General features: G+C 38.2%; 1 protein-coding gene across 1 annotated transcript; it reads right to left on the bottom strand.

The window, feature by feature from the left end:
- Nucleotides 1-2081: 2081 nt before the first annotated feature.
- On the bottom strand, nt 2082-3284 carry LOC149843147 (protein FLOWERING LOCUS T 1-like). Its single transcript, XM_090001715.1, has 4 exons — nt 3087-3284; nt 2944-3005; nt 2423-2463; nt 2082-2305 (listed from the first exon to the last, which is right to left on the bottom strand). Exons 1-4 carry the CDS (start codon nt 3282-3284, stop codon nt 2082-2084), a joined length of 525 nt encoding a protein of 174 aa, XP_089857841.1.
- Nucleotides 3285-14817: the final 11533 nt, after the last annotated feature.

The raw sequence follows: 14817 nt of genomic DNA, 5'->3' as shown, positions 1-14817 counted from the left end.
AATTTTAGGAGCCATCCATGTTCTAGATAAAGAGCATCTAAAGCGTAAAAAATGGACAACTGAAAAACAAAAATAGTAGTATTTGAGTTGCCGTTCATCTTTATCTCATGGATGAATAAGACCATCCAAGGCACTGAGACCTGATACAGCCTTTAAAAAATTTCACGAGTATAAAGGCATTTTCCTAAAATTTAAGGTGATTAATGATATTTTCTTCATGATCTGGCTTGGCACTTATGTTTATCCGTCACCTCTCATCCATGAGATGATCATGGCCTCCCAAACGTGATGACTGTCTTGCTCGAACCTTAGATGAGTCAAAAAAATTTTCAGAGCCATTGATGCTCTAGACTAAGGGCATCTTGTCCACGTAAGAATGGATGAGCAGCATCCGAGGGATGTGTACGCAAACGCAGCTCTTCCTTTCACATTTTCCCTGTGAGCGTTTTAGTGAACTACAAAACCTTGACAAGACTGCCGGTTGTCATTATTAAAGGATGTGTACGCTCACTCGGTCATGTTTTCTCTTTTTGTCCCGAGATTCTCTGAAGTTCAAAGATAAGAGTTACATCTACCAAACACAAATTCTCACAGGACTGAAAAAAGTTCAATATACAAACTTCTAGTGTGCCACTGGGATCAGATGCAGTGACACACTAAAAGTATACAATCACATTGCACCTTATCCTCCCACCACAGGACTAGGACTAGGCCCTAGTGATGGTCACAATTCCTTCAAGTCGCTGTCTCCTGACATACAGGACCCGTTTGTATGCCACATGAACCCTCCAGGGTTTCGGTGGAGACGCACGGGAAACCATGCATTTTGGTGTGCCCCCACCACGACATTGCAAAACAGTCCCTTTCCTTACAGAAAAGGAGCCCCGTTTTCAATGCAACCATCCCCTTTCATGGTAACCTTTTCGGTGGGAAGTTGGTCCTAATCCCTTTTACTGGAAGAGGTGTCATGAAACCCTCTTAGGATGCAAAATGCGCCCCAAGTGAATTATACTTAAGGATGTAAATGGGTCGGACTCGGGTCAGAACTAGGCATTACCAAGTCTGACTTAATTGAGTTTGACCTAATCGGATTCAGATTTAGATGAAAAAGATAAAACCAAACCCGTATCCGACTAGCTTAAAAACTGGTATTTTCACTGATCGGTTCAGGTTTGAATGCAAAATTTAATACCAAAATCCAGATTTGACAACCGAACCTTGGGATTCGGGTTACATCTGACCCGTTGACAACCCTAATATACCTTGGTCAAGGTTGGTGCAAGATTTGGTAGATCTTATGTTAGAAGTTTAGAATACATCCATTTGAATATCTGCTTCTTAAAAAAAAATAGACAATGTCACAAAGATATCGCGTATCCTTGGTACTGCAGGTTGATGCGAACAGTAAAAAATGTGGATATTATTTTAATATTTTAAATACGTTTTTACTACCATTTTATTGACAATAGAACTTTGTATATTAGGACATAAAAAATAATTTTTGAAAATTAAAATAATTCGTCATTGTTTCCCATTAAAAAAAATCTTTGAATTTGCATCGCGTGCCAGGTTATACTCGTATGAAATATAAAACAAAAACAAAAACGAAAGGTCTCGTACCCAAGTTGGAACTCAAGTAGTGACATTTTTTGACAATCCATTAGTCTATTTTAAGTAACAATTTTCGTCTAACAGCACCAAGCTGTCCAATTCTTTGCTCCCGCAGCCAAGACTTTCAAGATGCAAATGGTTTTACTTTCTTACTTCAATCATACAGGAGGAAGAGAAAAACATATAAGCCTCAAAAGCCTACAATTGAAAACTGGCCAGACTCATAAGAGACAACTCACTCACTCGGGAAAGAAACATCAACCGGACAAACTGACAAGACTCAAAGCACCAACTAAGACAAACTCATAAGCTATAAAACTCTCCCACTTTGTTGCACACACAAAGTCACTATCTATAAGTAAATGTTTATGCCATGGTACTCCCTACTCCCAAGTTTGGTAAGACTGGTAGCAGTCAAGAGGATCAAGAAGATTTAGAAGAAAGTTGTACGCTTAAGAAGTTGGTGATCATCACCTTCTCCTTCCACCGCATCCTGACTCCCTCTGGCAATTGAAGTAAACTGCAGCCACTGGCAAGCCAAGGTTGTACTGTTCAGCAAACTCTCTAGTGTTGAAGTTCTGGCGCCAACTGGGTGCAAACACCGTTTGGCGGCCAAGCTGCCGGAACAACACAAAGACGAAGCGGTGGATCCCCACCACGGGACGCGGGTGCTCGTAACACACGACCTCCTGGCCTGCAAAAAGGGAATGGAAAACAAAGTTTCATTTTTATTGTGGAGAAAGGTATTGGAAATTTGGGTTTTTGCTAACCAGCAGGTATGACAAGCTATGAAGTAACTAGTAGTACTCACCAAAGGCTGTGCCAGTGGTTGCTGGAATATCAGTAACCATCCTAAAAGGAGCAAGACACCGAAACTAGGTCAGTAAAACAGGAGTTTTCATTACTGGACACACAGACACACACAAAAACATGCAGCCATGTGCACATGCATAAGAAAAAGCATGTACTAGTATACAGCACAAGCCTAACACTCCCTCTCCACATCTTCATACGTGTGAAGCATCACATATCAATTGCACCCTACAATCCTAGCCTTGGAGTTTTACACCTTTGGGCCGAAGACCTTAGCAATGGCAGGATGAGCCAGTGCGACCAAGTCTTCGATCCAGGCGCAGTTTCTTTGAGTCATAAAACCAAAAAAATCTAGTATAGCACTTGTGATCACCTGAGATGTAAAACAACCCCAAATGCACAGTGGAAGACACGGAAAATATAACAACCATAAGGACTAAAAATTGACATCCCAAGTCATGACATGGTGCACAGACACGTATGAGAGAGAGAGTGGAGACTGGGCAAAATAATGTTTACCAGTGCAGATATTCTCTAAGTGTGGGGTCACTAGGACTAGGGGCATCAGGATCCACCATGATCTGTCAAAAAAAAGAATGAAGCAAAAATATATGCAATATGAGCAGAAACACTTGTAGAGATTGATGGTGTTGATACTATACCAGTGTATAGGAAGTCCTCAGGTCATCCCCTCCAATCACAACCCTCGGTTGGTTAATCAGAGCTGAAGGCCTAAACTCACACCCATTTGTTACTTCCCTTGAGTTGTATGCAATTCTTATAGATATAGCCCTATTGAAGGGATCCAAAACATCGCCCACAACTCTCCCCACAATCAGTGGATCTCTCTCTCTTGGCATTTCTGCCTTTTTACAGTAGACTAATGATGATATCAGTCAGTCTCTGCAGAAGCAGAAGTTCAATGAAACAAATTAAGAAGAAAAACCTAGATCTTTCTGTGACTGGCTTTGCTTCTAACTGCAGAAGGATATTATAATGGGTCTTGTGAGTTGGTGAGGGAGGAAGAGGGTGGGGACTATTTATAACCCATGGAGCCTTCTTGGGAATCTACATTTTGTGTACTCTTTTCTCCAGTATTTATCTCTAAAGCTTCATTGGGCCGAGGTCTTCATCTTCACTCTTCAGCATCCATATTTTCAAAGAAAAGAGAATCTCCCATCCTAATCATGTGAAATATCTTTCCCTTACATCATGGTGGAGAATCAGTCTTTGATGATACCTTATATCAGATTCCAACAGACAAAATCTCCATTACCGTTTTTTTTTTCTCCATTACTGACAGCATAATTTTATTTTTGTACCAACCAATAAAATCTGCCTTTCTAGTTGAAAACTACACATTGCCATGCATGTATCCATCACTCCTTTCATCCAAGCAGAGGCTGACACACTCTATGCACTAGAGTGGTGCTATATAATGTCCCTTCCATATTCTGTAATTGAATGCTGTTAAGGTAATTTTTTCAGCAAAGTTGGTCGTATTATATCCCTGGCCTCTATGAAAATTGGTCACTTCTTGCATAATTCGAGAATTGGAGATTAGTGGAGCTGAACAATTAGGAGTTGGCAATGTGACACATCTCTTTATGTACCGTGATGATATGACTTGTCTAAGCTATATTCTGCCTCAGGAGTGACTTGCTGCATAGGGCAATACCAAAGTAGTGCAAGAAACATGACACCAAATTTTTTTTAAACAAACTATCATCAATTAAATTCAAATATAGAAATCTCACATAAGTAATAAAGGCTATATCATCCAAATGTAGCATCGCCTCTTAAGTTCAATAAATAAAAGAAAGAGAAAATTGATCTATCGAAAGGCGATGCCACCTATTTCCTGAAGAAGGCCGGCAACATCCTAACACCAAGTCATGTCCCACAAAGTCACCTTAAACCTACACTTGTAATAATTAAAAGAGGTGAATCTAAAAGAATGAATAATAAATTACAAGCAACATTACTTAAATTTACAATTGTATTAGGCTTAGCCCCTAGTTTTATTTTAAACTTAAATTTACAATTGGAGTGGGCTTAGCCCCTAGTTTTATTTTAATTTTCAATTACACAACACACACATGTTTCTGTCTTTTAAATTTCCCTAGTGTATTACTCGGTTCTCATAAGTTAGTATTTTTCTTATGCTAACTACTATCTACTTCGGCTACATCGGTAGTAGCCTACTATGGGCATAGCAACCCATGTAGAATACTTCAATTTTACGGTATTGGCCCGACTATGAATCACTTCCTTTGTTCCTTTCCACTAGAGTGTAGAACCTCCGATAGCGAACCGACAAGTCAATAACTAGAGTTATGCGTGCTCAAAGGTTTCGTGGCTCATGCTACATCTTATTCTAACTCTAAAGTCTCAATTCTCTGGATGAAACCCTAAAATTCTTATACAACATAAATAATATGCATTCACATGAACTCTCACTTGAGTTCATACTCATTGTCTCTCGACAAGTGTTCTCAAGGGACATTCTCAATCAAGTATTCTCAAGGGATAATCATAGGGTTCTGAGATTCACCAATTTTCTAAGCATGCAGAGATGTAGTCTCTCTACATCTATAAATCCTGAGAGCCTCGACAGTGGTGGCTCTCACACTGATGGCCATCAGGTAGTCATTTTCACCCGTCACCTCCTAGTAATTTATGAGGTTTTAGTATGCTAAAGTATTTCAAGTCAAAGTAGAACCTTGTAACTAGTACGAGACTCAATCTCATCTCAAGGACTATACTCTAATGCATCTATTTATAAGTTCTTCATAAACTCAAGTATGCATTTTATCTAAAATATAACAACTTAATACATGCAACACATGTTGAAGAATCACAAATATATGAAATCATTTATTGCATCAATGCTAATTCACATGCATTCATTCTATAATCTCAAAAAAGGTGCACTTCTAATATGTAATTGCAAACTTATTAGAATACAGTTGTGATCTCAAGTGAATATGATTTTATGTAGTCTAATTCACAAGTACATCAACATACAATGTATTATTAACTAAAATACTTATAATTTTCTCTTACCTTGAATGCAAACAATGCATTCAAGTCTGCAGTCGAGTCTCTTGTAACTCTAATTAATAGAATCTGGTTATCATACAAGTATGTTAATATTAATAACAAACATTCTTTATACTTTGTCAAAATACTTGTCCTGAGGTGGTCTATCAGACCTTAAATTTTGTGCCCCTATTTTGGTCACAACCATAGAATAGGCAGATTCCTCTCTACGATATTAACCCAACGCAACAAATCTCACTCAATTTTGAGTTTGGGATGTAAAGTTATGCTCATTTTACTAACTTGATATGGGTAACACATACAAGGGTAATTTGGTCATTTTCACTCACTATGATTTGATCTGACTCAGCCCAGGTTAGATCAGACTCGGACTGAGTTTAGAACACTGGGTATACTGAACCTAGTCTGAACGCAACTGGGTTTGGGTTCAGACCCATCTGGACTTCTCTAAATTCTATATTGGATTTGGATCTGCTCACAAGTGATACAGATCCATATCGAGTTTGGTGTAATTGGATTGGACCCAAATTGTTCCAACTAAAAACAAAATGAGCCAATTTAGTTCTATTTTAGTTAGAAATAGATTGAACTAAATCTGGTTTTGTCCCAGTCAGGAATAGATTAGACTAGATTCAGTTTAATTCCAATTAGGATCCAGAAATAATCCAGTCTCAAACAAACTAGATTGGATCCAATTCAGTTCCAGTTAGAAACAAACTACACTGGATCTAGTTTAGTTTTAGTCAAGATCTAGAATTGATCTACCTAATCATAGACTGGATCTAGACCCAATTCTGATCTAGATCCAGAACTAATCTGTCTGGTTATAAATTGGTCTGTAAAGTTACAAATTAGATCCAGACTCAGTTGGATCAGTCCAGTTCAACTAGATCAAACTGGACCCAGAGCCAGTCTGGTCCAGTTCAATCTAGACCCAAAACAAAGAAATTGAGACTCTGTCATACATGAACTGGTCTAGACTTTCAGTCAAACTGACTCGATCAGGTTCGGTCGATCGAGACAACCCTTTTTTTTACATATTGACTAGACTTGGTCTGGTTGGAGTCGAACCGAGTTGGTCTCAGTCAGGCATGACCCCATCTAGGTTCACACCCAGATGGGGTCGGTCAGATCGACTCAGTCTGGTTCGGTCCAGATCAGTTCGATGAACCTAGATTAGCCCATTTTTTTTCTAAGTTGGTTTGGTCTGGGTCTCACCCTGACTGGCCCAACCGATCTGAATAGATCCAACTCGATCTGAATAGATCCAACTCAATCTGGTTTACCCCCCAGACCAAGTCAGTCTTTTGACATACTTGTTGACCAAGCTAAGGTCACTCGCAACCTCCGATTGTTGGCTTCCTCCCCCCCCCCCCCCTCCTCTCTCTCTCTCTCTCTCTCTCTCTCTCTCTCTCTCTCTCTCTCTCTCTCTCTTTATATATATATATATATATATATATATATATATATATATATATATATATATATATATATATATATATATATATATATATATATAACGACACCAACAACCAATGGTTGTTGGCCTCTTCTCCGTGCAAATACGCCAGCAACCATTGGTGTCGGCCCTCTCTCACTAAACAGAAAAATAAAAGAGGGAACGAGGGAGTCATTACCTATGGTGGCGGCTCCTTCCGCCGACGGTGCTCTGATGAATTCCCTCCCTCTCTCATTCTCAACCCCTCAACCTCTCTCTCTTTTTCTCTGGGTGGAGTTGAGCTGCACAACATGAGGACTCTACTCTTATAGAATCCTCATGGTGGGTGAGGATAAGCCTCACCCCACTGAAATCATGGTATCCTCGCCCCCTCCTGCAATGAGGGGGAGACAATTCCTCATTTGGGGGAGTCGTCATCCATATTTTTTCCAAAATTTTGTTTTTTTAACAGTTATCTCCCCCAACCTGGCAGAGTCTGGCTAGGTTCAAGCCCACCTGGCTCAATCGAGCTTGGTTTTACAATTCTACCCCTTTTAAAGAATATTTGTCCTGAATCTTACTTAAAAATAAATATGGAAATTATGCATAGATATCTGACTCACGCTCTCAAGCAGTCTCACTCCTATTGTGATGTCTCCATCTGACCAGGATCAAAGGTATAACATTCTTTCGCAGCTTATGTTCCTTTGTATCTAGAATTTTAATGAGATCCTCTTTAATGCTAATGTCAACCTTTATATCCAAAACTAACTCTGTCGTATCCAGTATCTGCGAGGAGTCTGCCACATATTCTTGCAACATAAAAACATGAAATACATTGTGAATTCTGGATAAGGAAGGTGGCAATGTTAAACGGTAAGCTGTCAGACCAACCCTCATGAGTATCTCAAAGGGTCCAATATATCTTGGATTCATTTTTTCCTTCCAACCAAAATGCATTACTCTCTTAAAGGTAGAAATCTTGAAGAATACATGGTCACCCTGCATAAACTCTAACTCACGATGCCTTTGATCTGCATAACTTTTTTGTCTCCTATGCACTGTCAGTACATGCTCTTTAATGAATCTAACCTGCTTTGCCATACGCTGCACCAACTCAAGCCCAAATAATCTTCTCTCTTCGACCTCATCCTAATATAAATGAATTCAACACCATCGACTGTATAGTGCCTCAAAGGGAGCTATGCCTATGCTCACCTGAAAGCTATTATTGCAGGCAAACTCCATCAATGGCAAAATATTGTCTCATGAGTTATTGTATTGCAAAGTACATGCCCGTAACATATCTTCTAGAGTTTGAATAGTCTGCTAACTATCCGTATGTCAGATGATGGAATGTTATACTCGTCTTTAATTACGTTCTCATTGCATCTTGAAAACTCTACCAGAACAGTGAAGTGAACTTGGAATCCCTATCCAACACAATCGAATTTGGCACTCCATGGAGTCTGACTATCTCTTTGATAAAGAGTTTGGCCAATTGATCACAAGAGTTAGTCGTCTTACAAGTTAAGAAGTGAGCTAACTTAGTTAGCCCATCCACAATAACTCATATTGAATTCATCTTATTTCTGGTCTTTGAAAGCTCTGAGACAAAATTCATAATGATAGCTGCCCATTTTTACTCAGGTATGAAGAGTGGTTGCAGTAGTCTTTTGGGTCATTGATGCTCAATCTTCACTTGTTAACACACTAGACATCTGCTCACAAACTCTGCAATGTTCCTCTTCATGCCGCTCCACCAAAATGTATCATTTAGATCTCGATACATTTTGGTACTGCCTGGATGAATGACATATCTCCAGTGGTATGCCTTATCTAGCAACTACTTTCTAAGCTGATCATCCTAAGAAATGCACATTCTATCTCAGAATCTTAACATGCCTTGCTCATCTACCCTGAAGTCTATAACTTTACTCTCAGATATTCCTTTTCTCATCTTTTCTAATTCTGGGTCTAAGGGTTGCTTCTCCTTAATTTGATCTCATATATCTAATCTTACGATCATCTGCATAAACAATAATCAACCTGAAAGACATCGAGCTTCTACTTTCTGATAAGAAATGAAAGAAAATAACTCCCAATCTGAGAGTTTGGCTAAGGCTCCTAACTTCCTGCTAAGGGCGTTAGTGACTACATTAGCCTTAACCAGATGATACTTCAGCTCAAAGTCATAATCCTTCAGAAACTCAAACCATTATCGTTGCCTTAGATTAAGATTTTTCTGAGAAAATAAATACTTCAGACTTTGATGGTCGGTAAACACTTTGGATTGTTTGCCATATAGACAATGTTGTCAAATCTTAAGGGCGAACACCACAACAATTAGCTCCAAGACATGGATTAGATAGTTCACTTCATAGGTTTTTAGCTGACGTGATGCATAAGCTACCATCTTTCCATGCTTCATCAATATGCAACCCAATCCTTTATGTGAGGCATCACTATAGACTGTGAAAACTCTTGGTCGTAAAGGCAACACTAAGATTGGTATTATGGTTAAGTGCTTCTTGATCTCCTCAAAACTCTGCTTATACTTTTCATTCCACTCAAACTTGGCATCTTTTCTGGTGAGTTTGGTTATAGGAGCTACCAACACTACGAATCCTTCCACAAATCTTCAATAATAACCAGCCAATCCCCAAAAACTATGAATTTCAGTAGCATTCTTGGGTCTAGGCGAATTAAAAACTATCTTAATCTTTGCAAGATCCACTATGACTCCATCTTTGGATATGATAAGAAAAGACACTTGTTTTAGCTAGAATTCATATTTTGAGAACTTGGCATAGAGTTTATGTTCTCTAAGTATCTACAAAACAATCCTTAAATGGTCTTCATGTTGCTTCTTCATGGATCAGTAGTTAAGAATATCATTAGTGAACATGACCACAAACTTGTTTAAATATAGCCTAAAGATTGTTCATTAAGTCCATGAACATTGTAGGTGTGTTTGTCAATCCAAAAGGCATGACCAGAAATTCATAATGTCATATCTTGATCTAAAAGTTTTCTTAGCCACATCCACTTCTCTGATTTTTAGCTGGTGATACCCTGAACGCAAGTCTAACTTAGAAAACAAGCAGCTCATTGCAATTTATCAAACAAATCATCAATTCGAGTTAGCGAGTATTTGTTCTTGATGGTCACTACGTTCAACTATCGGTAGTCAATACACATCTATAGTGACTCATCCTTCTTGACAAATAAGATTGGAGTACCCTACAGGGATATTGATGGTCGGATGAAACCATTATTTAATAATTCCTGAAATTGCTCCTTGAGTTTCTTGAGTTTTGCGGGTCTCATTCTATAAGGTACCATAGAAATGAGTTTGGTTCCCGAAACAAGACCAATTTAGAAAATCTCTCACTTTGGAGGAAGACCTGCAAGCTCCTTAAAAAAAATATTAGCATGTTTTTGCACAAACTTTACATTTATCACTGAAAGGTCATCCTTATTATGAGTCTTTATGTAGGCCAAGTATCTAACACATCTATCATGAAGATATTGATTGGCCTTCAAGCATGATATGACTGATGGCTTGGTCAGATTCTTAATCCTTTGGAAAGTAAAAGTTGGAGTCTGGGGGTTTCGAAAACTCACACACTTCCTTCTATGAGTGGTCATTATGTACTGCATTGCAATTCGTTATACATGTAATTTATTACCTATAATGTTATGTTTACTAGAGACAAATTATATAACATATACACACAACATACTAGATATTTTTTATGAGGCATTTTATTTATCTATAATGCAATACATAGGTAAGGTCATCAAAACACTAAACTAAATAGAACTAATATAATCTTAAGTTTTATTACACATAAACTAGATACTATAAATAAGATCCTTTATGTCTGACGATCTAATCTGGCCTTTAAAAGGGAGAACTTGTAGTGTAGGTGGGAGAATCTGAAGTGTATGTGGGCTCTCCAACGTTTGGTTCGCCTGACGAGTTTCCCTAGTTCACCAACACCCAGGATGGTACAAGACTACCTTCCCTAGCATGCATCTCAGTCCAAGTTGTAACTAGTTGTGCCTAGTAAGGAAACGAAAGCCTAAGTCCACTAGGATCCGCAAGGGTATGTGGATGAGGTATAACTGCTCATGTTGTTGCATTCTCCTCTCCTCAGCTTGCACCTCCTTTACTATGGCTACCACCTCTCTTTTGGCAGCTGCCAACTCAGATCGGCTCGGTACTCTCATCGCGGCTCTATAACTTGCTTGAGACATATGGCATCCTCGTGCACTCCTCATGACCCCTCTAGTTCTATGTACAACTCCTCTCTTCGCTAGCATCCAGTCTCTGACTGCTTGCATGCCTTGATGTTAGAACTGTGAGATTCACGTTCATTAGGTTGTGGTCGCCCTCTTCTAGTAGGGAGTGATGTTGAGAGTCCTCTCAACTGGTTCTCAATCATCGATTGAATCGAGTGTCCCATGTAAAAAATAGCTAGATTTATTAGTGACATTATCGTAGCTATGTGGCCTAACTGTACGGACACATTGTTCTTGATATTGTTTGGGTTCTCTATTCATATCCACACAAATTCCTAATTAATAGGCTTCCAACTAGCAGAGGCTTTAACTATTATCTATTGAACTTTGGATGATGAAATTTTCATGCCAACTTGGCTCTGATACCACTTTGTAAGACCCTAATCTAGTACCTCTAGAGTCTGGGTTCGTGGGTATCACTTCTCAGAGAGAAATACCAAAGTAGTGCACAAAAATATGGCACCAAATTTTTTTTCTAAATAAACTATCATTAATTAAATTTAAATAAAGAAATCTCACATAAGTCATAAAGGTTATATCATTTAAATCTCTCATAAGTCAATAAGTTCAATAAATAAAAGAAGAAAGGAAAAATTGCTTTGTTGAAAGGCGAGGCCACCTATGTCCTAAAGAAGGCTCGCAACATCCTATCCCATAAAGTCACCTAAAACCTATAATTGTAATAAGAAATAAATTACAAGCAAAATAACTCAAATTTACAACTATAGTGGGCTCTAAGCCACTAGTCTTATTTTAATTTTCGATCACACAATACACACATATTTGTGTCCTTTAAATCCTCCCAGTGTCTTACTTGATTCTCACAAGTTAGCATTTTTTTTATGCTAACCACTATCTACTTCAACTATACTAGAATAGCCTACTATGGGCGTATCAACTCGTGTAGAATACCTCAATTCTACAATGTTGGCTAGACTATGAACCACTTTCTTTATCTTTGTCCACTGTAGTGTAGGACCCCCGGTAGCGAACCAGCAAGTCAGTAACTAGAGTTATACCTACTCCAAGGTTTTGTGGCTCATATTACATCTTATTTTAACTCTAAAGTCTCAATTCTCTTGGTGCAACCTTTAAATTCTCCTAGGATATAAATAATATGTATCTCATGCATTCACATGAACTCTCACTCGAGTTCATACTCACTATCTCTTGCCAAGTGTTCTCAAGGGGCATTCTCAATCAAGTATTCTCTAGGGACAATCCTAGGGTTCTAAGATTCACCAATTTTCTAAACATGCAGAAATGTAGTCTCTCTCTCTAACGACACCGACAACCAGTGACTATCGACCTCTTCTCCCTACAAAAATGCTGACAATCATGGTTTCTAGCTTCCTCTCAGCGGTACACCGACAACCATGGCTACCATCCAGCCTCTCTCACTAAACAGAAAAATAAAAAAAAAGAAAGGGGGAATCATTACCTATGGTGGTGGCTCCTTTCAGCAGCAGTTCTTCGACAACTCCTCTCTCTCTCTCTCTCTGAATAGGGTTGAGCGACATACTGTGAGGACTCTTATAGAGTTCACATGGTGGGTGAAGGTAAACCTCACCCCACCAAAATCATGGGAGGAGGGGGGGCGAGGTTTATCCTCGCTCTCTCCTGCAACAAGGAGCAAACAGTTCCTTATTTGGGGGAACCGTCTTCCCCATTTTTTTTCAAAATTCATTTTTATTAACAGTTATCTCCTCAGTCTGGCTAGGGTTCGAGCCAACCCGACTTGATTGGGCTGAGTTTTACACTCGAAGTTTCCATTTGTTTGTGAATCGCATGGCTGGAAATTAAAGACAAATGTTGTTCAAGTCTAAATTTTTTATTCATATAATTTTTGGAGTTTAACGGGGACCTCCTTGCTATGGAATATGGTATCAAGAGAAAACCAAGGAAATAGAGTGAGAAATTTTGTTGCACCCTCTCTCTCTCTCTGCCCATAGCATCAACGCGTATCATACACAAACCAATATAAAAGTATTAAGTTATAAATACTACTACAGTTGTATGCTTTTCAGCTTGTTTAACTTATTCAACCTTAATTTATTAAACCACATCAATCCATCCAGACATGAAATTCTCTATTTTAGACTATTATGCTTGTGACACCAATAGTTTAGCATCAGAGGTGTCTGGCGTTGCACCTCATAAGCTTTGAAACTAGCTAGAAGAACTCTAAGCTGAAAAGCTTTGATCGATGGCCTCGGGTTTGGTTTTAATATGTCAGGATCCATTTTGATTTTGAGAACCCTTTTACTAGGATCGCTCGGATTTGGTTTGAGTCAACCTGCTAACTTATCATACCTGTCATTGGGCAGGAATTCATTGAATTTAACATGCTTGAATCCAAACATTTTGAACTCCTGACAGATTAACCCATACCAGGCTTCTAGAATATGAGAACTAGAGTGTGAACTGAGATTTTCATTGGTCTTTTTTTTTCTTTTTTCTTAAAACGGACCATACAAATGTGATGTACATATTTCGTTTTAAGGGGACAAGCTCTTCAATCCACCAATTGTGATGCATAAGTGGGGTTTTTTAAGGCTTAAAAATCGATGGCTTAGAATTTTTGTAAATATTCATGCATCCAAAAATCACATTTTTTTGTTGAAAAGAAAATGATTCAACAATCGATTCCTCTCAAATGGACCATGCTGAATGCATTTGCAGGGTCCGATTTGCAAAAAAAAACATCAAAAATGCCTAGTTCACACTCTAGTTCTCACACACACTACACACACACTACACACACACACACACACACACACACACACACACACACACACACATATATATATATATATATATATATATATATATATATATATATATATATATATATATATATATAGAGAGAGAGAGAGAGAGAGAGAGAGAGAGAGAGAGAGAGAGAGATGGTAGGGGGCAGCTGCCAGAAGTTTTTTTTTCTCAAATTTGACATTGTAGATGTGTTTTACATATTTGATTTTATAGGAATGAACTCTTTGATGGTTTTACTTAGACACATGGATAGGTTTTTATAAGGTTTGAAAATTGATGGTGTATAATTTTTCTAAATGTTCAAGCTGAAAAAATCATGTTTTTCTAGAAAAAATATGATTCAAATGTTGTTTTCAGTGCATCTACTATTGAATATATCTCCAAGGTCAGATTTGTGAAAAACACCCTAAAAAATCCTATTAGGAGCTTACCAAAGTGGGGAGCCTACCACAAGCAAACAAGAGATTTCTTGTTATTTTTTATAAATTTGACCCTATTGATGGGTTCAACATGGTCGATTTGCTAGAAAACAACACTAAGATTATGTTTTTTTAAAGAAAAAATGTGAATTCTTCAACTCGAACATTTATGAATACTTACATAATGTGATTGTACAACCTAAAACTTATTTTTAGTTGAACAAACTACATATATCATATCCATAGTGCTTGGGTCTTCTATTGTCATGTCATTGGGACTTAAGCAGAATCAACATACAACGAACAATGAAAAATATTTGAAGAGATATTTTGCAGACAACGATGGAGGTGTAAATCGATGGTCAAATAGTTAAGTCTAGAAAGTGGAAAGAC

This window comes from Nuphar pumila, chromosome 3 (genome assembly GCF_984573655.1).
Source record: "Nuphar pumila chromosome 3, dmNupPumi1.hap1.1, whole genome shotgun sequence".
Lineage (NCBI taxonomy): Eukaryota > Viridiplantae > Streptophyta > Magnoliopsida > Nymphaeales > Nymphaeaceae > Nuphar > Nuphar pumila.
Note: the sequence above shows the minus strand (reverse complement) of the source record. Positions and strands in the feature narration are given on the sequence as shown.